General features: G+C 43.8%; 1 protein-coding gene across 3 annotated transcripts in view; it reads left to right on the plus strand.

The window, feature by feature from the left end:
* Positions 1-26,533, plus strand: part of LOC126412873 (E3 ubiquitin-protein ligase RNF34) — an 81,501-nt gene extending 54,968 nt beyond the window's left edge. For all 3 annotated transcript variants that reach the window (XM_050082762.1, XM_050082753.1, XM_050082771.1), the window contains exons 4-6: positions 10,074-10,486; positions 20,769-20,949; positions 26,145-26,533. In XM_050082762.1, coding sequence (XP_049938719.1) covers positions 10,074-10,486; positions 20,769-20,949; positions 26,145-26,320 — 770 coding nt within the window. In that variant the 3' untranslated portion in view covers positions 26,321-26,533. The remainder of the gene's footprint in view (positions 1-10,073; positions 10,487-20,768; positions 20,950-26,144) is intronic.
* The last annotated feature ends 890 nt before the right edge of the window (positions 26,534-27,423 follow it).

A 27,423-nucleotide genomic window follows, 5' to 3' on the forward strand; every position in this document is an offset into this window, starting at 1 on the left:
AACCACACATAATTAAAGGTTGTTTATGGTATGATGCTGACACAGTATAGCCCAAGGAACATGCTGTAGCCCTCACTTACATAAGACACCACTTCCATACACTTTTTCCATCATTATCGACCCTAATGGCTGTAAATCACTATGTTCTATCGCACACAGTTTATAATGTGTTGGGTTGCACTGCCTCCTACCCGCCAACTCTCCAGGGACTATAGACACATGCCTCCCTGTGTCTGATGAAAACTTACACTCTTACCACCTATTACACCCACTATGGCGCATTCTGCCTACGCGTTTACTTTTACTGTGAATGCTTTTTGGTGGATCTGGGGTTCCCTCTTAATTTAAATCAGTGCTTATTACCACCCAGACCACCCCTATCTTTATTATTTTAATAATGTTGCTGGTCTATACTGTGCCAGCTGTTCCCACGAGACCACTGATAATTCGTACCTCCCCTATTATTAAATAGCTGGCAGGACTGCCTCTGTATGTGCCCCATATGTCTGAAATAAAATCATCATATATTTGCCGAATGCTCTTTGACAATCTCTTACCTTGGTTGCAACATCAGTCTTCTCAAATTCAAATTCCAACCTAATTACTGCATGGGGGAGACCTCTAAGAGCAGCAGTGTGCACCCTGAGGATAGCATTTCTGCATGGAGACCTCTAAGTGCAACAATCTGCACCCTCAGAAAAGCATAGTGCCCTTTACTTAGTTTCCTGTATTAACACCTTAATTACAACCTGACTAGGTGTTAACTCATATGTGTATACATTAAGCTTTCTAATTATGTCAACAAAATCTTTGATGGATTTGTTAGGACTCTTAGAAAAACCATTCAATTGTTCACAGAAAAACCACACACTATTTTGCTTCCTGTAATACTGTACCAGTCCCTGCTGGAGTTGCTCAAAAGTTTTTGTCCAGTGCCTCTGTGCAACATACAAATGACTTTCTCCCCCTGAAAAGTGCAGCCTTGCTATTTGTAACAACGGTTTGTCTGACTAACCCTCTGTCAGCTGATGACATGAGATCCTCTACAAATGATAATTTAGAAGACCTGCCGGAAAAGAGAGCAACGAGGTTCACAACAGCTGGATCTACCCCCCAGACTCTTGTGATTTCAACAATCCTAATTCATCCTCCTTCTCTGCTAATTTATTATACACAAATGTATTGTCTGCCTCCAGTTGCACTAATTGATTAACAATGGCATAACCTCCTCTCCAGTGACACCTTGTCTCTCTGATTTTGCCATTGCCTCCCTCTTACTCGTATTTACATCTCAGAAATAAGAACCCAAAAATAATATGAACAGCACACTTGTCAGCTACGAGCATGGTTTGATAAATTTTGGTAAAAAAGCAAGAAAAAAGTTTGTTTCATAAAAACTCACCTTCTTGACATTGTCTCGTTTGAGGAATATACAAGTGGTCCAGTGACGTTCCAGGTTTTCATCCCATCAGAAAAATAGGTTGCCAAACTCTGCAGAATACTCATTGACTACAAATATCACTTCCTAATTTGATGAAAATGTCTTACAAGCAAGCCAAAGTTTCAAGTGAGGGAACAGGAACAAGTCATTTTGGGCTAAGTCAGGTGAATATGGTGGATGAGGAACCAATTCAAAGCCCAATTCTTGCAGTTTCACCACTTTTACCACTAATCTGTGGGATGTTGTATTACCATGATGAAAGAGCACTTTTTTTATATGCCAACCTCAGTCTTCTGCAGCCATTGCAAGTTTCAAGCAATCCGACAATGAAGCATGATGGGGTCTTGTTGTGTTCTGCTTTTTCCCAAGTAAGGTATGAGGAGAATTCCTTGGGGGGAAAAAAATAGTGGCCATCACCTTACCAGCTGCCAAAATGGTCTTTATCTTCTTTGGTGCACTTTCACCAACCTTTGCCCATTGTTTTGACTGCTGTTCTGACTTGATGGCCCCAGGTTTCAACAACAGTCACCCCCCAGGGGGTCCACAACTCTTTTGTGGATACGTGCGTAGCGAGCACAGGACCCTGAGCTAATGTGGCCCGCCTTCCTTTCCGGGCTGCATACCTTCCATTTCCGCATCCTTCCCTATCCCCCATCTTTGCCCCCCCCCCCACCCCTCACCTCCGGCTCTTTCCTTCCCTTTCTCCCCCTCTGGGAGTATGTTTTGTGCCTACGTCCGGAGACGGACACTCGAAAATGTAACACATTCTTCGCTTTCTCTGCTTGCACGTCTTCATCCTTCCTTTGTCCTTCTCTTTTCCTTACCTCTTCTCTTTACCCTTTTCTCCACTGCAGCGTTTGAGACCTCTCTCCTTCCTTTCCCTTTCTTTGTTTTTCCCTTTCAATGTTTTCCTCCCTGTGCGTGTCTGAAGGCCGACCCACGCATTTTCGTGTGTAGCCGGTGACGGGGTAACGCGTAATTCCCCGCCCCGGGTAGACAGGTAGGACACGTACGTACCCCCTGGTAACGGCCAGGCCCAGGGAGGGGTCCCTCCGTCCATTTCTTGGGAGGTGTGGCCTGAGGTGTGAACAATCACCTAAGGCGGGAGTGCCCTCAGAGAGGGCCCCCACAAGGGAGGAGCGCGCCATCGGAGACGCCGGTAATCATGGGGGATTCTTCCGCAATGGTTTCCTGATCTTCCACTATGTCTGCTCACAAGCGTAAGTTCACTGAGTCTCAGCCACAGACAGTTCTTCCATCGTTGCCACAGTTCCTTGTTGTTTCTCGGTCTGACGAAGGTCACGACTTCTCCACGGTCGACCCTTTCATTATTCAGAAAGGTGTTGACGCAACTGCAGGTCCTGTAAAGTCTTGTTCCAGATTATGGAATGGCACCTTGTTGTTAGAAACAGTCAGTGCCCTCCAGGCACAAAAATTGCTGCGTACTTCACTGCTCCACACCTTCCCTGTCTGGGTGGAAGCGCACCGCACCGCACTTTAAATTCCTCATGTGGAGTCGTTTATACCTGCTCCCTCGACAGATTGTCCGACGAGGAAATTCAACACTATCTATCTGACCAGGGCGTAACGGCTGTTCATAGAGTTATGAAAAGGGTTGACACGAACATCGTTCCAACCCGTACTGTCTTCTTGACGTTTGACAGAGTTCAGCTCCCATCGAACATAAAAGCGGGCTATGAGATAATTTCCGTTCGCCCCTACGTCTCAAACCCTACGCGTTGCTATCGGTGTCAGCGGTTCAATCATACCAGACAGTCCTGTTCCAACCCGGCCAAATGTGTTGTGTGGCAAGGATGCCCATGAGGGTGCTTGTCCACCTCCATCCCCTTGTTGCATCAACTGTATGGGTGACCACCCTGCTTCCTCTCGAGATTGCCCCATTTTTAAAGACTCGAAAATTATTCGCCAGTCGAAAGCCCACTGTGCCTCAGACAGGAAAATACAGCACTGTCCTTGCGTCTCCTCGGCCAACAAAGGAGGCGGCCATGCAGACTTGTGATGCCACCTTTAGTGACACGGTCGTCAGATCGGCCAGTGCAAAGATCGCCTGTTCAACCTCCCCACTTTCGCCTGCTCACTCTATGGCTCATCCTTCATCAGGTTCTGCTAAATCTCGATCCCAGAAGTCAGACACCTGGACTTCCAAAAAAGAGCATACTCGTGAAGATCTTTTACGTTCCCCAACTTCACAACCATCGGTTCCTCCTTCATCTAAACATCATGGTTCCTAGAAGGCTAATAAGAAACCCAGTTCCTCTCCTTCTCCGCCATGGCGTATCTCGTGTACAGCACCACTTGGCGGTAACCGCCCTCGGCAGTCTTCTGTGTCGCCAAGGCGCACTACTGGTGGCCGATCAACCGGCCGATCGCTGGTGGCAGGAGCTGCTCCTGAACAACCTATGGATCAGGATCTTCTGCCTTCACCTGAGTGCCGTTCCATGCTGTCGGTCGCAAGCTCCGAGCAGTCGTTGAGTTGACGGCAACCTTGGTCACATTCTTCCATTTTCTGTCCACCCTATGTCCATTATCCATTGGAATATCCACGGCATTCGAGCCAATCGGGATGAATTGACGATCCTCTTACGATCCTACTCGCCGGTCGTCTTCTGTCTTCAGGAAACAAAGCTGCGTCCCCACGACCGCTTTGTTTTCCCCCATTTTCAGTCAGTCCGATTTGATCTCCCCTCTGTTGAAGGCACTCCAGCACATGGAGGACTCATGATTCTTCTCCATGATACTCTCCATTACCACCCAATCCCCTTAAACACTTCCTTACAAGCAGTCACTGTCCGTCTTTCCCTTTCTGGATACACCTTCTCTCTTTGTACTGTATACATTCCATCGTCCCCACGAATGGCACGAGCTGATATCCTTCATCTTCTTGGTCAGCTTCCACCCCCCTATTTGCTGGTTGGGGACTTCAGTGCCCACCACCCGCTTTGGGGATCTCCACATCCTTGTCCGCGTGGCTCACTATTGATAGATGTCTTCCACCAAGCGGATCTTGTTTGCCTCAACACTGGGGATCCTACATTTTTGTCTGCCTCCACGACAAATTTCTCTCATTTGGACCTTTCGGTCGGTACTGTTCTGCTAGCTCGGCGCTTCGAATGGTTCGCCCTTGCTGATACACACTCGAGTGACCACTTTGCATGTGTCCTTATATTGCAGCCACAACTGCCATATATGCGCCCGAGACGCTGGAAGTTTGCCCAAGCCGATTGGACACTTTTTTCGTCTCTAGTGACATTCGATGACCGTCACTTTCCTAGCGTCGACGATGAGGTCACTCGTATAACAGACGTTATTCTTACAGCTGCGGAACGTTCAATACCTCGCACCCCGGAATTACCCTGGCACCCCCCAGTTCATTGGTGGAACGAGGCATGCCGTGACGCAATACGTGAGCAGCGACGTGCTCTTCGCGTTTTCAGACACCATCCTACATTAGCCAACTGTATCCGCTATAAGCAGTTCCGTGTGCGGTGCCGTCGCGTCATCCGCGATAGCAAGAAGGCAAGCTAGGACTTCTTTACTAGCTCATTTAACACCTTCACTCCCTCTTCGGAAGTTTGGAGTCGGATTCAACGGTTATCAGGCGCGCCTAGTTTCTCCCCGGTCTCTGGGCTCACTGTCGCGCATGATACATTAGTGGACCCCGTCGCAATTTCTATCTCATTGGGTCAACACTTTGCTGAGATTTTGAGCTCTTCAAATTACCCGCCAGTGTTTCTCCTGAAGAAACGTGTAGCGGAATTGCGACCTCTTGCTTTCTCCTCTCAAAATAGCGAAAGTTACAATACTGTTTTCTCCATGCAGGAACTCCAACATGCACTCTGTTCTTCTCGCTCCTCCGCCCCAGGACCGGATGGTATCCACATCCAAATGTTGCTGCATTTATCATACCATAGTCTGCATTACCTCCTTCGCCTTTATAATGGAATTTGGACCGACAGTACTTTTCCCAGATGATGGCGGGAAGCTATCGTCGTTCCTGTTCCGAAACCTGGAAAGGACAAACATCTCCCCTCTAGCTATCGCCCCATTTCTCTCAGGAGTAGTGTATGTAAGGTTTTGGAGCGTATGGTGAATTGCCGTTTAGCTTGGTGGCTGGAGTCCCGCAGTCTTTTAACACCTGCCCAATGCGGTTTCCGAAAGCATCGTTCTGCAGTTGACCATCTTGTTGCTCTCTCCACTTATATCATGAACAATTTTCTCCGGAAACGCCAAACAGTGGCAATATATTTTGATCTGGAGAGAGCATACGATACCTGTTGGAGGACAGGCATCCTCCGCACACTATTCTCTTGGGGCTTTCTCGGTCGGTTGCCCCTTTTTCTTCGCGAATTTATGGCGGAGCACACATTTGAAGTGCAGGTGAACACTACTCTCTCCTGTACCTTCTCCCAAGAAAACGGGGTACCCCAGGGCTCCGTGCTAAGTGTTGTACTGTTTGCCATTGCCATAAATCCAATTATGGATTGTCTCCTTCCTGATGTCTCGGGCTCCCTCTTTGTGGACGATTTTGCGATCTACTACAGCTCTCAATGGACCAGCCTTCTTGAACGAAGTCTTCAAGGCTGTCTCGATCGCCTCCACTCTTGGAGCATTGAAACAGGCTTCCGCTTTTCTCCCAGTAAGACCGTTTGTGTTAATTTTTGGCGTTGTACGGAGTTTCTTCCACCTTCTTTACGTCTAGGACCTGTCAACCTTCCGTTTTCGGACGTCGCTAAATTCTTGGGTCTTATGTTTGACAGAAAACTGTGCTGGTCCTCCCACGTTTCCTATCTTTCGGCTCGCTGTCTGCGATCCCTCAACACCCTCCGTGTCCTGAATAGTACCTCCTGGGGAGCGGACGGAGTGGTCCTTCTCCGCCTCTATCGTGCTTTAGTGTGCTCGAAATTGGGCTATGGAAGCATAGTTTACTCCTCTGCTCGGCTGTCTATTCTTCAGCGTCTCGACTCTATCCACCACCGTGGATTACGTTTAGTATCTGGAGTTTTTTACACCAGCCTTGTGGAAAGCCTTTATGCTGAGACTGCTGAACCTCCGCTGTCCAGTCTGCGAGCTGTCCTTCTAAGTCGTTATGCTAGCTATTTGTCTTCCATGCCTGCTAATCTGGCCCATGAGATTTTTTTTTTTTTTTTTTCGACGCCTCCCTACTACCACCGGGAGTCCGCTTCCGTCAACTGCTCTATTCTCTTCCCTTCCACTTTCCTAAAACTTTCTTAACAACTCCGGGTACAGCACCGCCTTGGCTCCATCCCCGGACCTGCCTGCTCCGTGAACTTTGTCAGTTTCCCAAGGATGGTACCCCTTCACTTGTTTATCGTCGGGCATTTTCTGCTCTATGTGCGCAAATGAAGGAAGCCACATTTATTTACACTGATGGCTCAAAAACATCGTTTGGTGTAGGGAGTGCCTATATTGTTGGCGACACCCCAAATTGATTTCAGCTTCCCGACCAGTGTTCGGTTTAGACTGCGGAGCTTTACGCTGTTCTCCAGGCTGTCCAATACATCCGTCGCCATCAGCGGATACAGTATGTTATCTGTTCAGATTCTCTCAGCTCTCTCTGCAGTCTCAAAGCTCTCTACCTGTCCACCCTCTGGTCCACCAGATTCAGGACTGCCTACGCATGCTCCACTTGGGGGGCATCTCGTTGGCGTTCCTCTGGATCCCAGGACACGTTGGTATCTGTGGAAATGAGGTGGCTGATATAGCGGCCAAGGCTGTGGTCTCTCTTCTTCGGCCAGCTATTTGCACGATTCCCTTCGCCAATCTACGGAGTGTTTTATGTCGTCGTGTTGTTCTTTTATGGCATGCACATTGGTCAACACTTCCCCATAATAAATTGTGGGACGTGAAAGCTTTTCCCTGTGCTTGGACCTCTTCCTCCCGAACGCGTCATCGGGAGGAGGTAATTTTAACTAGACTCCGGATAGGGCACTGTCTTTTTAGCCATAGACATCTTTTAAGCGGCGGTCCTCCCCCACTCTGTCCCCACTGCTCTCAGCTGTGGACGGTAAGACACCTTTTACTTGAGTGCCCCTATTTTACTCCGTTACGCGCCAGTCTACAGCTGTCGCCTGATATATCATCCATTTTAGCAGATGACACGTGCTCAGGCGATCGCGTTCTCGAGTTTATTAGTGCCAGTGAGATGACGTCAGTCATTTGAAGCTCTTTTTGGGGACAACCAACCCCTTTCTGTAGTGGTTTTTTAAGCTTTCCATCTGCTTTTAGTTTCTCCAATTTTTTGAGTTTCGTTCCCATTGCTGCTGGTTTCCATTTTCGTTTTTTACCTTTTCCTAAGTCACAGACCGGGCGCTAATGACCGTAGCAGTTTTGCGCCTTAAATTAAAAAATTAAAAATTAAAAAAAAGTCACAAATCAATCCAAAAAGTCTTGCACTTAAATATCGCTAGACATCATGTTGAAATGTTGTACCGGATGTGCTTTCAGTTGAGTGTGAACAATCGTGGCTCTCACCTCATACACAGCTTCTTCATAGCCAATTCTCCATGCAGGTTATTATGCACACTGTTCACTGTGGCAACATCAGCTTTCCTGACATTTCTGAAGAGTGCCAGTGACGTTTGCTGGTGTGAATAGCACAGCTGCAGGCTGGTAGGGCCCAGCAGATACACTGATGACAGGGAAACAAAACTTTATTAGCTTCAGATACAGATCAGATGATTAGCAGTGTGAGGCAGACACGTCGCACTTTGGTGATAGTCTGTCAAAGGATCACAGGCAGCCACTTCAATCTTGGCAAGAAGGAACAGTGTCAGCACACTGGATGTTAACACGAAGCAGAGCGATGGCCGATGGCCTGGCAGTGGGCCACGTCCTTGATGATGTCAGCAGCACTCCATTTTATCTTGTGATGGTGTTATGCTGTGGCGGACACTTACATTTCGGTAGCTCAGGCCTGTTGACATCCACAGTGAAGGCAAAGGAAGACTGCTGTGCACGAGAGAGAACCTTCTGCTCTCTGGCAAGACTCGGACGGTGATAGGTGCAGGCAGCAGGTCAGCAGCACTGTTGTACGAAGTCCTACAAGGAGACTCAATGCTGGCGAAAGCTGGCTTGACCCAGTCTCAAACCCACGGCAGCAGTTGGTGATACCCAGCCATCATGCCATCTGATGTGGCCCTGCTGTCATGGTTGTGCTCCTGGACTCCGAATGCCTCTGCCGCAAAATCTGCTACTTTGCACTAAAACCGTGCACAGTCGTGTAGCTCATAACAAGCCTCTTGTCTTAGTGTGATGTCACTGTCCTGCCTGCTCTGGTTGAAACCACTGCGTGGTGCAGTTCTCTGCTGAGTGCGGCTAGCCTGTCTCCCAATCCATTTGCGTACATGCTGTAATAATCCACATCATGACACACTACGCTTTCTGCTCAGTGGTAGCTTGACAGAACGTTACACTGTGTCTCGTTACAAATTATTCAAAGTTCTAATTAAACCAAGTAGTGACACTACAGTATTGTAATCGTAAGATAATCCTGCTACATTATTGTGTTTTGTGACAAGCTTAATTTTACATTTTTGATCATACTATACACACCTACATTTTTTATATATTAAAGTAGGTTCTCAATCTTTGTACCGCTTGGAAATTTTCATGACTTTAAAATCCTGTAAAGATTTGATTTAAAATATGTGAGAATAGCTTCAGGTGTCAAGTTACTTCATTACATGTAACTGAATCTGCAAAAGTCAGATAACAGTTAACTATTTGACTGCTACAGATGAGCTCACAGCATTGTGTGCCGAGTGCAGCTTTGCCATTGCTATACTTCTTGCGTAATTCTACTATCCATGCTGAGAGGTGGCATTCTGGCTGCTGTGAAATACCTATCACCTTATTGTAAGAGAACTAGAAGATGGAAAAAAATTGATTTTTTTCTTATCTTGCAGTCTGACATCTTTGCTCAGTAAAGGACTGATTTTGTTCTAGTTATTCATCATAGTTAACTGTGATGCTTCAGATTGAGAAAAAGCATTTCACGAAATTGTAAAGTATTTGCATAAATTTTGCACGCAGTTGATTACGGCTCATGCATAGCTAAATATGAAATGTATACAAGATATTGAAATTTCTCATCAACAGCAGTGAAAGGTCAGCAGAATGGATCGTGTAAACACACACATAGTGCTTAAGGAAAACTAAGGGGCCTTCTTTAAAACAAGTCCTCAGCACATGGAGAGCAGCAAAGCGTAACGAGTCCACAGCAGTCAGAGTTAATACGAAACATGAAGAGAAAGGGACCCACCGTACTTGCCTGCGGCACAGCTGAAGAGGAATGAAACAATTTTTCCCCCACCTTTCATTTATTTTCATTCATAATTGTTGCTGGGCTTGGATCATTAATTCTTCCTTCTTTCCATGCTACATCCTTATTTTCTCACAGCAGTTTTCCATTCTTCTGTGGGGATGGGGTGTGAAGCTATTTTTATTGGTGCATATCACTTTGATATTATCCTTGTTACATTTACTTTGTATGCAGTTTGTAACATTTTTTTTTTCCTCCGCTACACTGCATATTTATTTCTCTCTATGTGTAACCTTAAGTGACATTTATGATTTTTTTTCAATTTTGCAGAGAAAGATGACTTGATAAATTTGCTACTTCAACATGTCAATGGTGCTAATAATGTGCCAAGGTATGCAACAACTGGATTTCATAGTCAAACAGATTTATCTTGGAGAGAGGAGAGGCAAGAGCAACAACAGCGTAGCAATTCTGCAGAAGATTTTGCATCATACACTGATTCTCCTGCTTCTGCCAGTAATGTCATGGCTGATCAACCAGTGAACACATTCCAAAGTAGTACAGCTACAAATTCTTGTTCAGACTTGGGCAGTGATAATGGCAGAATTTCAAATGATAGCAATTTACACAGAAGCAGTAGCATAGATATCAACTCTGAGAATCAGTGGAGTAATACTAATCATGGGTCCATTGATGGAGTGGTCCAGCAGGAAGATACCATACAGAAAGATACCAAGTTTAAGGTAAATATGCACATATGTTATGTATGTTTTGTAATGGGAAATAAGTGTTTGTGTGTATCTCTGTAAAAATATTGTTCAGCTTTTCTATTTTAAAGGGCAACAGTTCTCTCACATTTTTATTTTGTGAGCATAAATCCCATTAGAGGCTTTCCATTTGAAAGTGTACACCAGTTGAGAATAAAATAGATGTTACTGAAGTGACATGGTGGTACTTGGAGTTTGATAATTATTATACTTTGTAACAACCCTAGTAAAAATACCATCATTATTAATGGTTAACACACTGTAAGAACTTGTTCTGGCTGAATGTAATTGGCCAGTTCTGGAAGGAACAAAATATCTTAATTCTATGGCTAACAAGACCTTATTGATTGTATCAAGCACTTGTCATGTACTCTGGGGCAATTACTAACTGGTCTTACCGTCCCTCTCCTATCTCTCCCCCCCCCCCCCCCCCCCCCCCCCCCCCCCTGCCTTTTCAACAAAACACACAAGAGGTCAAAACTGCTCTGTAATGGCAACAGATTTGCCACCTTGGGAACCCCCTGATTTCCCCATAACTTGTTGGTGGTCACATTTAATAACATGTTATACAGTGGGGGATTTCTCTGTGCATCTAGTACATCAAACTACATAGATAAAATCTAAGAGTCCTGGTATTGCTAACTTTCATGCACCCATAGAGTTGTTGTACTGTGTGTTACTATTTACTGCCTTTTTAATAATGACAATAAGTATCAACTAACAGAAAATCGTGCATCTCTTCTGGGGACCTTCAATTAGTGATTAACTTTTCTGCTATGGTTTAATTTGAAATATTTCACCAGGAAGTAAATCAGGATTACAGAACTTTAATGGTAAAGTAAATGTTGTTATTTTCATGGCTTTGTCTTCATTTCTGCCATATAAATTTTTATATTTAAGCGTTCAGAGAGTGTTGCTGTTGGACAAAGTCATGATAGATGTATGAGGGTCTTTCTGAAAGTAATGTCTCCTATTTTTATTCATGGTAACAGCTGGAGGTACATAAATTGCAACAGCACAGCTAAATAGAGCAATATTTCAGCTGCAGACTCATTTTTCCACATAGTTACCATTTGTTACGCAGTTTTGCCAACAATGAACAAGAACTTTCATGACACACTTGTAAAAATTGGAATCGGTTGAGACTAACCATTTTCTTAAAGCTTTGACAACAGCATCCACATATTGAAAATGTTCATCTTGTAGCTCATCTTTGACAGATGGAAGTATGAAGACACTAAATTGAGACTGTACAGTGGATGTGGTAAGACAGTCCAGCCAAATTTTACATTGAATTACATGATTACAAAACTTGTGTGGGGCCTGGCATTATCATGTTGCAGGTGAAAGTTGTTCTTCTTTCAGCCTTACCCTTGAAATTTGGGCTTTCAGTTTGGTCACTGTTGTATTGTAGTGTGCTGAATTTACAGTTTTTCCAGGCTCCAGGACATCCAAAAGAAACCACACATTGGATATCCCAAAAGACTGTGCACCTCACTTTACCTGCAGACGGCTGTGTCTTGAATTCCTTCTTTGACAGAGAATTTGCGTGTCGCCATTCCATAGACTGTCTTTTGGATTCCGTCTCTTAGTGGAGACACCACATCTTATCTCCAGTGACAATGCTATTCAGAAAATCGTTAGCTTCCTATTCGTCCAGCAGATCCTGGCAAATTTCCATTTAGTGAGTTTTTTTCTTTTGTAAGCATCCATCTGATAACCAAGATGTCCTAACATTGTTTCCAAGGCATCACAGCTGACATTCAGCTTTGCACACAATTCTCTGGTCATTATCTGCTGTTCAGCACGGATGAGTTGGTCAAGATGGACTTAATTGCGAGGGATGACAGCTGTGCAGGGTCAACCAGGCTGTGGCTTGTTATGCACACCCTTTTCACCACCTTGAAAATGCCGTCCCATTGCCTCACATTGCTCACGTCTATTGTTTCGTTTCCTACACCTTTAGCAAGCATCAGTGAATTTCAGTTGGTGCAGTTTCTTCAGCAGCAAGGAATTAAAGCACCCATTGCTGCTGTATACCCGCATCCATATCAGACTCGATTTTAGGAGACTCCTCAGCTGGTGCCAACTAGTGCAGAATATTGGGACACCTGCAAGTGAAAGAGGAAGTTCAGTCATTGTCACTACACCAATGACATCTGGCATGAACATCCAAAGTCACCACAAAAAATAGGAGGCAATACTTTGGAATGACCCTCATCTTAAGTGCCTATCTGAGACAGTACTACATCTCTAATAACATAATAGTCAGCAAAGCAGTAAACTCAAATCTGTGTTGCTTCTGCATTCCATTGATGTCTGGTGGCCAAACACTCACTTATAACTAGATGTGTGCCTGGAATAACACTGGCAGTCCTTCACACACACACACACACACACACACACACACACACACACCTCTCTCTCTCTCTCTCTCTCTCTCTCTCTCTCTCTCTCTCTCTCTCTCTCTCTCTCTCCCTTTGAAAGCTTCATAATTTGGCTAAACCATTAATCATAGAAAAGGATTTTGAAGCAGTAGCCATTCAGTTATATAGTTTAAAGAAGAAAATAATTGTTGCAGCAATTTACAGATCACCATCTGGAGATACTGAAGTCTTTCTTAAGAATTTGGAAGAAATGCTCAACATTTTCTCAAGTGAGAACTCTACCATAATTCTTTGTGGTGACTTTAATATTAATCTATTGGTCCAGAGTTCAGTAAAAGAAAAGTTTTTAGACATACTAAAGAGCTTCAACATGTTCACCCACATACCAGCTCCCACTAGAACAACAGATTCCAGTGAAAGCCTAATAGATAACACCTTCTCAAATGTGGTCACACTTGAAGTTGCAGTTACAAATGTGAATATAGGATTATCAGATTATAATGCACTAACCTTTAATCTCACTGCAACTCCCAAGGAGGAGAAAAATAAAAATGAGTACAAACAATTTTTCTCTACTGAAGATTGTAATCAGTTCAAAAATAATTTAAAAAATTCAGTTTGGTCAGAGGTCTTGGCACAAACAAACACAAATTATGCTTACAGTACATTTGCTTCCACTTTTATGACATACTTTGAAATGTTTCCCAAAAAAGCTTTTGAGTTATAGATCATCTGGATCCAAAGGGACCTGGATTACAGCTGGGCGCAAAGTAATAGCAAAAGCAAAATTATTAAGTAATGATAGATTGATAAGGCAGGCTAGTAACAAGTCCAGAATGATGTGTAAAATGGTAAAAAAAGAAACTGGAGGTCAAACTAAAGAGCAGGAAATCAATCTTAAAAATAATGAAAATATCCCCATAGAAAAAGATGCAATGGCAAACTATGTAAACAATTATTTTGTAAATATTCCCCTTACTTTAAGTAGTAAATTTAAGCAACAACCAACAGCGACGACTCCAATGGTAAATACCAACATGATGGCAATCCCAACAGATGAGCATGAAGTTCTAAAAGTCATTGAATGCTTGAAATCCAAAATGTCCTCTGGGATGGATGATGTACCTGTATCAATAATTAAGAAAATTGCTCCATGTGTTGTCAAACCTATAGTGCACATAGCAGACTTGTCCCTTAGTGAAGCGATATTTCCGGATAAACTTAAAATCTCTAAAGTGATACCTCTATATGAAAATGGTGAAAGACATAAAATAGAAAATTACCGACCTATATCTCTCCTCCCAGCCTTCTCCAAAATACTTGAGGAATTAATGAAAACCAGGGTTACAAAATATCTAGAAAAACGTAAACTAATAAATAAGTAAACATGGTTTTTGAGCAGGGCACAATACAGAAACAGCCATTTTGGACTACACAACGGAAATGATAAGAAATTTGGAGTCAAATAAACAGATTGTTAGAATTAATCTAGATTTATCCAAAGCCTTAGATACTGTGAACCATGTAATATTACTAGGGAAACTTGAAGCAATAGGCATCAGGGGTACTGTTAAAAAATGGTTTGAATCTTATCTGCAAAACAGGTAACAAGTTGTTGAGCTGAGGTCATCCAACAATCTTCACAATTTTAAACTCATATATGAACCAAAACAAATCGAAATAGGTGTTCCACAGGGCAGCATTCTGGGACCATTGTTATTTCTAATTTATATCAATGATATACAGGCTCCAGACAGCTCAGCCAAAATTCTACTATTTGCAGATGACACGAGTATCATAATTAGTGATATAAAAGAATCATTGTGTACTACAGCAGAAAAAATGCTCTCATACATACAGTCATGGTTTTGTTCAAATAAGCCGACATTAAATACAAAGAAAACAAACTTTATACAGTATGAAAGCAAGTGTTAGGGGGAAAATATGTGCCTTATGCTGGATAGCAAACAAATAGGAAAAGTGTGCACCACAAAGTTTCTGGGTATGTGAATTGACCAAGATTTAAACTGGAATGAACACAGTGTATATCTTACTCAGAAACTTAGCTCAGCATGTTTTGCCTTAAGAATAATATCAAAGGTATGTAGCAAGGAATGTATTAGAGTGGTGTACTTTAGTTATTTCCAATCAGTTGCAAGCTATGGCATAAGTTTTTAGGGTAAAACCAGGTCAAGACTGACATTTTTACTATGCAAAAAAGAGCTATTCATATCATGACACACAGACCACCACAAACTTGCTGTAGACCCTTATTCAGACAACTAAAGATACTGACAATACCATCGATATATATTTTTAAATACCTGGAAATGATCAGTAAAAATAATTGCAATCTCAAACCAACTCAAGCTACCATGATCACAATACAAGGTATTGTAAAGACTTCCACATTCCCTATGTAGCAAAAACTAGAAGTCAGAAACATGTTAGCCACTTAGGAATAAAGCTTTTAAATGCACTTCCATCTCAAATTAAAGAATTGAAAGGCAAAAATAATTTCAAGCATGAAGTAAAAAAAATACTTGATGGAAAAATGCTACTACAGTGTAAATGAATACCTGTCTCAGACTGTGGACTGAAACCTGTACTAATTTTTTTTTAATTTAAACTAATTTGGTTATGTTTAAAACTTCGTAATTATGGTACTTATGAAAAATTTGTTAAATATCCGTAATACATTTTGTGTATAAGGCGTAGTTGATGATCTATAATTGTTTATCATGAGCACATACTTCTGTTTTCCTGTAATAAGTTCTTGTACACTACTTATGTACTATGTGTATGTAATTTGTTTTGCTGTCCATTTATTGTGTGTATGTGTTATTATGTGTTACTTGTAATCAAATGACAAATCCTTTATCACATGTGTGATCTATTGGATGCTAAATAAATAAATCAGACCAACTGCTGCTCCATGATAATGAATTCTCTTAAAGTGTTCATTTGCTTTTCTTTTGGAACTCATATGTAAGCACTTGGTTATTGTTGAGTGAAGTCAGTATAGGGTTGCAATCTGACACGCACTGGTTGATGTAATTCTCTTGGTGTATGCATAAGATTTATTGTGTCTGATGACACAAATGCATGAAACAGTAGTAGCTTTGTCAAGACCTAGGAACTTAATGTCAATATAAATGCCTGTTATATCAGGGTAACTTGCTCCCCTTGATTACTTCGTATGTACTAGTGTGTGCAGTTGATCTTCAAAGTTTGGACTGATTATAATGTGCATCACATCAGGAGGTGGCTCTACACCTGGGGATAGGGGACAGGGGAGGCATTTAGGGCATTGTGGAGGGGATGATGTTTGCTTAGGTGTGATGGCAGAGACGGGTCAGGGACTGTGCGTGTTGCCAAGCCATGTTGTTGCAGAATCTTGAAACCAGTTTTGATCAATTTGTCGTCGAGAATAGACCAATTTTGAAAAACCTTACTTTATGTCTTGACGAAGTAGCGTCAAGTGATGAATAACTGTACAGCCAATTACCAGCACAGTGGTAGTCCCCTGACCATGCAGAGATCACACTGTTGGTGGCTGAATTCGCATGACTGAGCTGCAGTTGACAGTTGATGGTTGGAGAGACATAATTACAGTTACAGGTTAGTCTGTGTAAACCAGTTATGTTAGCCACTGAGACATCGTGTATATGGATGGTGTTAACCCCTTCAGCATCAGCTAAGGCCTGAAGATGGTGCACTGAAGTGCTGAAACTTGAAGCCATACAATAAATGACATCATAAGGACGGCTGTAGGTGGTTTCATTTTCTTAAAATAAGAAATGGCCATACTCACCCAGGCCTCCAGTCACAAGGATGGACATACAAAACTTTGCTCACCAAAGGTTACGGAGGAGGAAGAGGAGGAGAATTGGGGCAAGGCTCCTTTGGTGCCCCTGGAGGTGCTGATCACCCCACACATTTGGAATCTGAGCTGATGTTTGTGGATGTGGTTGCATCCCCATTGGTGACACACAGTGAACTGCAGCGTGTCCAGTCCTCCTGTCCCTTTCACACCTGACCTGGCCACCATTCATACAACCATTCAGTGGAATTGTAATGCATACTACTGTAACCTGCCAGAGCTACATCATCGTATTTGCTTTTCTTCTGTAGTTTGCATTGCTCTCCAAGAAATGCGCTTCATTGATGACTGTTCTCCAATGCTCTGTCATTGCACATTCTGTTGGAACCATGCTGGTCCTGAAAGAGCATCTGAAGATGTCTGTACCTGGAGTTTGTACAGATGTGTCAGTGAATAGACCCTCCTTTGCAACTAATTGGAGGCAATAGCAGTGCAGGTGCAAACGACTTAAGCTATTACCATTTGCAGTCTTTCCCTACTTCCAGGCAGGCCAGTTCCTTATGTTGAACTGACCACATTAATCAAACTATTACCCCCGCTCCTTGCCCACCCTTTTCTCATACTTGGGGTCTTCAGCACACACCACCCCCTGTGGGGGGATTAGCACTTCACAGACCGTGGCCTGTTTCTCCTCAATGATGGTTCTCCTACGCATTTCAGTGCCACCCATGGCACCTTTTCAGCTATTTATCTCATGGTCTCTTCACCCAATCTTGCGGCTTTTGTACATTGCTCACTACATGATGACATTTGTGACAGTGACCACTTCTTGGTGATACTGTAGTTTCCTTGCCATCACCAGACTGACTGACTGCCATGTTCGGCACTTCAGAGGCATCTGGCCTTCGTATGCCTCTGCTGTTACATTTGATGCCTGTGTTGTGCAAAGCATCTCCGTTCCGATCATCCACACTGCCGGAACTTCTATTCCCCTTTCTACAGTTCTCAACCCAGCCCCCCCCCCCCCTCTCCTCTCCTCCCCTCACCCCCATCCATCGGCTGGTGCCATGATAGACCAAAGACATTGCAATAGCTATTCGGGATCACCGCTGAGCCCTACAATGATTGAAAAGACGTCCATCGCAGATCAGCTTTATAACTTTCAAGTTACTTCATACTGAGGCTCGCTATCTAATCAGATGCAGTAAGGAGGATTGCTGAAGCTGCTCTTTCTTCTCCCTGGGAACATGTGCCTCTTTATCTAAGATGTTAGCTCGTTGCTAATACCTCTTCTAACTCCTCAGCTCCTTGGTTTTATGGGCCATCAATGATCAACAGCTATGCCAGGTCTTGTCCTACAGGGTGGTCTGTGTACTGATTGATCCATTCTTGCAGAACACCTTGCAATCCACTTTGCGGTAGCTTTGGCTTCATCTCCCTATCTAGGTACCTACTGCAGAAGTGACAAGTTGAAGACATCCTATTATGTTTCATTCTCCACCAATCTGAATCCTGTAATGAACTGGGAACTATGTCATACTCTTGGCTTGTTCCAAGACACAGCCCCAAGCCCTGATTCAATTCAGTCAGATGGTCCAACACGTGAATGTTCCCCAAATGCAACATCTACTCATGGTCTTTAACTGTATTTAGCTCCAAGGAGCCTTCCTCTCATGATGATAAGATGACAGAGTTGTCTCAGTCCTTAAGCCAGGCAAGAACATAGCACCTCTTGACGGTTACTGGCTGATTAGACTGACTGACATACTCAGTAAGCTACTTGAGAGGATGGTTGCCCACAGATTATGCTGAGTTCTCGAGATGTGGAGCCTTTTGTCCCTCTGTCTTTGTGGGAGTTTCTGTGAGGAAACTGCTAAGGTTGGGAGCTGTAGTCTAACAGGGTTTTTCTAAACACCAATACCTTATCAATGTCTTTTTTGACCTGCACGACACTGCTTGGCATCATCACATTTAACTTTCGTCTGTGACTGGAGCTTTCGAGGCCAACTAACAATTTTTATTCATAAACTTTCGTCCATCGGTTGATCCAGGTTAGAGTTGGCAGTTCACTCAACTCCTCACGGGTCCAAGATAATGGCATCTCACAAAGGTCTGTGTTGAGTGTCACACTCTTCCTTTTACTATCAGTGGGCTAGTGACGTGTTGGGCCACTGGTCATCAATGTGCTGTATATTGATGGTTTTTGCATTTGGTACAGCTCCCAGTTGGTAGCCTCTACTGCATGCTAGCTCCGAGGTGCCATCCAGTAGGCCTCGGCATGAGCTCTTTCCTATGCTTTCCAGTTGTCTCCTACAAAAATGAAAGTCAATAACTTCTGCCATCATATCCTGGTCCATCGTGACCTGGAACTTTACCAGAAGTTGATTGGCTGCCCAGATTCTTCACCTGAAGATAGCTGCATGTGGAAGCTTAAAGCTCTCTGCTTTCTTGCCCACACATCTTGGGGTGTGGTTCATGCTAACCTTATCCGTGTTTACTGGGCCCTGGTTTCGTCCCATCTGGTCTAGGATTGCCAGGTTTGTGGCTCGGTGTCTCCTTCAACTTTGAAACTGTTTGATCCAGTCCACCATTGGATGATGATCTTGGTCACAGGTACTTTTCAGACACACACAGTGTGTTTACAGCAGAGCTGAGAGCTATTATTAGAGCCCTCCATTTTATTAAACGGACCTCAATTTACCATCTTTTAATATGTTTTGACTCAATGTGCAGTCTCCCGCATTATTGACCAATGCTATTGTTGCCACCCTTCGGTCTCCATTATTTATGACCTTCTCACTGATCTCAGTCGTGTTGTCTGGCCAGTTGTCTTTCTCAGAGTCCTAAGTCCTGTTGGTATCCCAGGAAACGAACTGGCCAATCATTTGACTAGAGGAGCACTTACTTGCCAATACCAGGTGCTAATTTGCATGTGCACATGAGATTCTGCTTGCTTGGAAATGGAGTGACGTCTGGTGGACTACTGTCCCATCTAACAAACTCTGCAAAAGTGAGGAGACTACTGAGTGTGGTACTCTTCCTCCTGCTTCTCCCAGCAGGACTCCACACTCCTTTGTCGACTTCACATTGGTCATATCAGGTTAACCCTTAGTTTTACTGTATGTAATGAGCCTTCCAGACGGTAGCTCGTATCTTGGTGGAATCCCCCTTCCTCCCTCCCCCTCCTCGCCCCATTTCCCTTTCCTTGATAGTGCAGATTCAGTTTGCCTTCTTTCTGCTGCACTCAGTTTTCTGTTGTAGGTGTTGCAGTCTGTTGAATAGTGGGTGCGGTTGACTGTTACGGATCAGGGGTGGGACAGCTGTAGGTGGAACATTTACTGATGCGTGCAGAGCCCCGGCATACCCATCTGGTGACTTCCCTATTTCCTTTCTCGCTTTGCCAGTATCACATATCTTTTACTGTAGTATTATTTGAACAGTGAGAAGATAATCCATCAGCAGAATTTAGAACATATCTCAGAAAACTGATGTCATGACCTTTCTGGCCAGTTGCATAGCATTTAGTTTCTTCGTGGTGGTGAATCAATATGTTTCCACTGCTTTGACTGTTGTTTCGTCACTGAGGTATAGTAGTGGACTCAAGTTTCATCTGTTGTCATAAACCAGTGCAAAAAAATCCTTTTGGTTGTTCCGAAAATGGGTCCGATATTTTTTTGACATTTCCATTCTGATGTGTTGCTGGTTGAATTGCGGCACCCATCTAGCAGATAATTTCACGTACAAAATTCCACTGTTAAAATGTGACATGCCTGTTCAGATAACATCCCTATAGCTTCAGCGGTTGCTCTAACTTTGTCAGTGATCCTCCATGACAATTTTATGCACTTTTGGAACAATTTCTGGGGTGATAGCACATCTTGGCCACTCGAATCTCGATTTCCCCCCCATCTTCACAAACCACTTACACGGGAGCATCAACAGAGAGACATCCGCACTCCTATCTCATCCAGAGCACTGATGCACCTTGTGTTTACTCATTCTCTAAATCTAAACATATTTGTTAGACATTCACATTTTTTCCTTTTAGGCCTGCAGTGGAATATCTCTTGAAGATATAAAAAGTGCCGAAGAGATGGAAAAACTTTCCGTGAAGCAAATAAAGGAAATTCTGTCACTGAATAGAGTAGACTTCAAAGGGTGTGTGGAAAAATCAGAATTAATAGAACGCTTGTCTCGTCTCTGGCACGATAATCACAAATCAAGAACAGGTACTGTATAATAAGTTGATTTTGTGATAAAAAAATAAATGTTTCTTTCCTTTCAACCTTGAGGTTCTTAGCATAATCAAACTAATTTTCAATTTGTCATAGATATTAAGGTAATTAGTTTCTTGCACAATAATGTCAATGTTGCTGTTAGTTTTAGGACTGTAATTCAGATACTTAGGCATTATGCATCCCATTACCTTTGCGGCAGCGTCATACCCCAGGGATGGAAGGCTGACATCATTTTTGTATTTTCCTATTTTTCTGTTGTGAACTATTGAGAAGCCTTTTACTCCCAGTGTCCTTCAGTTATAAGGACATTGTGTGTAAAACGCTATATGATCAAAAGTATCCGGACACCCCAAAACCATATGTTTTTCATATTAGGTGCATTGTGCTGCCACCTACTGCCAAGTACTCCACATCAGTGACCTCAGTAATCATTACACATCATGAGATAACAGAATGGGGCACTCTACGGAACTCATGGACTTCAAATGTGGTCAGGTGATTGGGTGTTTCTTGGGTCATAGGTCAGTATGCAAGATTTCCACACTCCTAAACATCCCTAGGTCCACTGTTTCCGATGTGATACTGAACTCGAAACATGAAGGGACACGTACAACACAAAAGCGTACGGGCCGACCTCACCTGTTGACTGACAGACTGCCAACAGTTGAAGATAGTTGTAATGTGTAGTAGGCAGACATCTATCTGGACCATCACACAGGAATTGAAATTTCCATCAGGAACCACTGTAAGTACTAAGACAGTTAGGCGGGAGGCAATCAGACTAGGATTTCATGGTGAAGCGGCTGCTTGTAAGTTATACATCACGCCTGCAAATGCCAAATGATGTCTCGATTGGTGTAAGGAGTGTAAACATTGGACGATTGAACAATGGAAAAACATTTCGTGGCATAACGAATCATGGTACACAATGTGGCGATCCAATGGCATGGTGTGGGTACGGCGAATGCCTGGTGAATGTCATCTGCCAGAGTGTGTAGTGCTGACAGTAAAATTTGGAGGCGGTGGTGTTATGGTGTGGTCGTGTTTTTCATGGAGGGGACTTGCACCCCCTTGTTGTTTTGAGTGGCGCCATCACAGCACAGGTCTACATTGATGTTTTAAGCACCTCCTTGCTTCCCACTGTTCAAGAGCAATTCAGGGATGGCGATTGCATCTTACAACACGATCGAGCAACCGTTCATAATGCACGTCCTGTGGCGGAGTAGTTACATGACAATAACATCCCTGTGATGGACTGGCCTGCACAGAGTCCTGACTTGAATAATGTAGAACACCTTTGGGATGTTTTGGAACACAGACTTTGTGTCAGGTCTGCTGACCGACATTGATCTCTCTCCTCAGTGCAGCACTCCTTGAAGAATGGGCTGCCATTCCCCAAGAAACCTTCCAGCATGTGACTGAACGTATGCCTGTGAAAGTGGAAGCTGTCATCAAGGCTAAGGGTCCCCCAACACCAAATTGAACTCCAGTATTGCCGATGGAGGATGCCACAAACTTGCAAGTCATTTTCAGCCAGAGTCCGAATACTTTGGATCACATAGTGTATTTAGAACATTGCACCATATTATGAAGACAGGATAGTGAAAGTGTGAGAAGTAAATAGGTTATCCAAATTACTTTCATAATGTTCCTTTGCTTCTTGTTTCCTAAATAAATTATATCTTCTCTAAGCAAATTATATCAGCATTTACAGTGGTCGTATATTGTTCAATTAATACAGATTGCGCATCACTATTGTTCTTACTATTGTTGTATGAATGTGAGGCAGACAAATTTCGGAAACATATGGTGAAACTTTCAGATTTGCTTTTATTAAGTTTGCTCCCCACTGCGGGTCCGGGCATTAGAATAGGCCCAAGGTATTCCTGCCTGTCGTAAGAGGTGACTAAAAGGAGTCTCACACATTTCAGCCTTTATTTGATGGTCCCCTGTAGGGTTTGACCTCCATTTTCAAAATTTCCTGAAGAGCGAGCCAATTCGGGAAGGGTGCATAGTGTCAATCATGCGCTGAGACTTTTCACATCCTTCGTCGACGTGGATCTGCACTTCGGCTAATTCTCCAGCCATTGGGGGAGGTTACCCTCCTGGGTTTTCCTCCATCCTCTGTGCAGTAGCGCTTTCTGCACAGTCCGTTGTGGTGGAGCTACCATGTACTCTGTTGGTTGCAGTCCCCTGACCACACAAGGGTTGCTCTGCTGGTGTCTGCGCCGTTAACTCCCCACATATGCCAAGGAGTAGATGCCCGCCACCCTGGGGCATCGGCACTCCCGGCAATGGCCATCCTGTGAGGTGGCCTTTGCTGTGGCTGGGTGGCACCTATGGAGAGGGCCCCTGGTCGCAGTGGGTGGTATCAGGGCAGATGACATGCTATGAAGCGTAGTATGTCTTCTCTTGCTGGTGTTTGACACCAGCAGTCTCTAAGTGGTCAAGGTCTAACTTCAATGCTAAGAAATACGACCCCAAACCATTCTCCTGGCCACACCATGGGAGGAACGCCAGGCTAAGGATGGCAACAAAGCTTATTCACCCCAGTACCTCGTATTTATGAGAGTTGATGGGGAATCTTGTTTGTCAATGAAACCTCAGTTTTTTGTGGAGCATTTAGAGGACAAATTTGGGGAGGTGGAGGGCTTCTCCAAAATGCAGTCAGTCGGTCTTGATCAAAACAGTACCCTCTGCCCAGTCTGGGCACTACCCGCCTGTGACAAGTTGGGGGATGTTTCCATTACCACCACGCCCCATAAGAGCCTGAATATGGTCCAGGGTTTCATTTCACAGGGACCTTCTTTTGCAGTCTGACAATGAGCTGCGTGCCAATTTAGAGCGGCGAGGTGTTCATTTTGTCCAGCGCGTCCACTGGGATCCAAGGGATAATCATGTTGCCACTGGTGCCTTCATCTTGGCCTTTAAGGGTGACACATTACCTGAGAAGGTCAAGGTGATGGTCTGCAACTGTGACGTAAAGCCATATATCCCTTTCCAGATGTGGTGCTTTAAGTGCTGGAGATCCTTCCCGCTGTGCTTCCAGTGTCACCTGTGTAGATTGTGGATGTCCTTCACATCCCAATACTGCTTATGCTCCACCTCCCATATGCGTCAACTGTGGAGAGCACCATTCGCCTAGCTCGCCAGACTGCAGGATTCTCCACGAAGAAAGACAGAACAATAATGGAAAACAAGACCCTGGACTGACTGACCTACACTGAAGCTAAGAGAAAATGAGAGGCTGCATCCTGTGTATATGACATCAACCTATGCCACCGCTATGACAACAGTTCTACCATCTTCCGTTCCACCGTGTACAGTTGGCTCTCAGAGCTGTTAGACTCCACTTGCCCCTTGATGGTGGGGGGGCACTTCCCTCCCTGTTGCACCTGCACAACCTACTTCAGGAGCAACATCCTCCCCCCCCCCCCCCCCCCCCTCCCCTTCCCACCCGCCCAACCATTGGTGTCATCTATCTCCCCACTGCTCAGCCAGAGAAGATTAAGAATTCTTTCACTCCTCTTGCCAGTAAGGGATCCCGTGGGTCACTCCCTTCCCACGTTCCTACCAGTGGCAAAGCTGACACCCACCAGTTGCTGCAGCAACCAAAGGTAGCTGGTCGTAGGGCTTCACGGTCCTCCTCAGTCACTGAGATTCAATCAATGAAGCACTCCCACCCAGACAAACCTAAGGAGCGGCGAGAGAAAGCTAAAAATAAAAGACCCCCCAAGAACCAAGGCACTGCACTGGCACCCACACCACCACTACCTACAAGCTTTGCGTCTGAGGATGAGATGGAGATTCTGGTGTCTGCTAAGGACCTAGATCTCTCTGGGCCCTCAGACACAATGAATGTCGATCACACAGGTACTCAACTGGTGGCAGCAGATGACCCTGAGGCGTAGACTACCTCATTGAGTGTTTCATGCGTTCCCAGTCTCACAATCACATAACCCTCCTGTGGAATTGTGGCGGTTTTTTCCACCACCTGGCTGAGATATGGCAACTGTTAAGCTTTCTGCTTTGCCTCCCAGGAAGCCTGGTTCCCAGAAATGCAGACCACTGCCCTTTGTGGCTAAGCCACTTCCTCATCCCCTCAAACCCAGAACCTCCCTCAGAAGAACCACAAAAGTGCCCCACTTGTGACAGGATACTTTCCTGGACTGGATCAGACTCTGAATGTGGCTCTCCAGCAGGGATACGACTTCCTCAAATCCTGCCCTGAAATGAGATCCATCCTTCATGAAATCCTCCCCACTCCACCAAGAGTGTCTTTCCGCCGTCCACCTAACCTTCGTAACCTCTTAGTTCATCCCTATGAAATCCCCAAACCACCTTCCGTACCCTCTGGCTCCTACCCTTGTAACCGCCCCCGGTGTAAAACCTGTCCCATGCACCCTCCCACCACCACCTACTCCAGTCCTGTAACCCGGAAGGTGTACACGATCAAAGGCAGAGCCACGTGTGAAAGCACCCACGTGATTTGCCAACTGACCTGCCTACACTGTGACACATTCTATGTGGGAATGACCAGCAACAAACTGTCCATTCGCATGAATGGACACAGGCAGACAGTGTTTGTTGGTAATGAGGATCACCCTGTGGCTAAACATGCCTTGGTGCACGGCCAGCACATCTTGGCACAGTGTTACATCGTCCGGGTTATCTGGATACTTCCCACTAACACCAACCCATCCGAACTCCGGAGATGGGAACTTGCTCTTCAATATATCCTCTCTTCCTGTTATCCACCAGGCCTCAATCTCCGCTAATTTCAAGTTGCCGCCACTCTCCAGCAGGAGAGCTTCTGTGAAGTTTGGAAGGTAGGAGACGAGGTACTGGTAGAAGGAAAGCTGTGAGTACCGGGCGTGAGTCGTGCTTCGGTAGCTCAGTTGGTAGAGCACTTGCCCGCGAAAGGCAAAGGTCCCAAGTTCGAGTCTCGGTCGGGCACACGTTTTTAATCTGCCAGGAAGTTGCATTAACCTGGTAGGTCACAAATTCACAATAAATCTCAGTTGGGTTACATGGTAAAGTATTTTATTAATTTTAAGTAGTAAACTAAAAGGAAAATAATATTTTATTTAGTTTTATAATTGGCTCTCTTATGTAAAATGCAGTACTTTAAATCTTTTACATGTAAAGTAGTTTGGTTCTGATATACATTTATTCTGTCTTAACAGAGTTGGACAATTTGAGCCTTCAAGAATTATGCAAAATATGTATGGATGCTCCTATTGAATGTGTTATTTTGGAATGTGGACATATGGCTGCTTGTATGAAATGTGGAAAGCAACTAAGCGAGTGTCCTATTTGCCGGCAATTTGTTGTGCGAGTTGTGCGAACTTTTCGAGCATAAGTGATAATTTTATATTTACTGTTACAAAAATTTACTTTTTATGTGTGTGAATTTTAGTATTACATAAAAGGAAAAGTTTTTGTGTGTATTGAGATAACTAAAGATATGTGCTTTTAAAAACAATAAAAAGAACATTGTAAACTAGTATTTCTATTACCAGTAGCTTAGAAGGCCGTGTACTTTGTTACCAATAAATGACTGGATGAATTAAAACTGTATATCAACTATAAGCATGTGTACATTGTGCATCTCAGATTTAATAAGAACAAAACTGAAATAGACCTATATTTCCTTACTTTCGTCGTCTTTTGGTGAAGCACGTTACTCTGCCCATGTGTTCATATTATTATTATTATTATTATTATTATTATTATTATTGTTATTATTATTATATTGTGACTCTTACAGGAGCACTGGATGAATAGATTTTTGCTACAAAGTAATGATTAGAAGGGAAAAATCTCAATTTCTTTAAGCAGATTATTGATAAAGGAACAAGATGCCTGTGTTAATTTTATGATGCAGTTCCATGCAACAGGGTATAATTGGTGGAGAGCCACACACTGTTCTCTTAGCTATGAAACAGTGTGTTTTGCAAAGCTGCTTAAAACTTGAAAGGTTATTATTTGTAAACTCATCTAATGTCAAGACATTTAGCGCAGACACACTTAAGTATTCCTTTACCTGAGCACATCACCTGACAAAGGAACCAAGTACCTGCTTGTGGAGGATGGGCAAATGAATTGCTCAGTTCGAAAATTAGCTCGTTATATGTCCTAGCATTTAGTCGCACACAACACTAAGGCCAGCAGCTGAACCCACCAAAATAATGAGGCAAGAGATTTGTACGTTGTTGCAGACAGCTCAGATGAATCAAAATTTTACAGTCTTATTACAGTTTGTAGAGTTTGCAGCAGCATTCTCATGCATCACCAAATTATTGCTGACTGAACACATTCTTCAGTTTGTGCTCTGCATTCGTAACCCTCATGCCTGTTGTGCTCTGTAGAAGTGTACAGTGCTGCAGTTGGTTTTGTATGTTGAGTGAAAAGTTTACTACAAGAAGACTGTATAATGAATACACAAAGTATGGATTCACATTC

Source organism: Schistocerca serialis, chromosome 1 (genome assembly GCF_023864345.2).
Source record: "Schistocerca serialis cubense isolate TAMUIC-IGC-003099 chromosome 1, iqSchSeri2.2, whole genome shotgun sequence".
Taxonomy (NCBI): Eukaryota; Metazoa; Arthropoda; class Insecta; order Orthoptera; family Acrididae; genus Schistocerca; species Schistocerca serialis.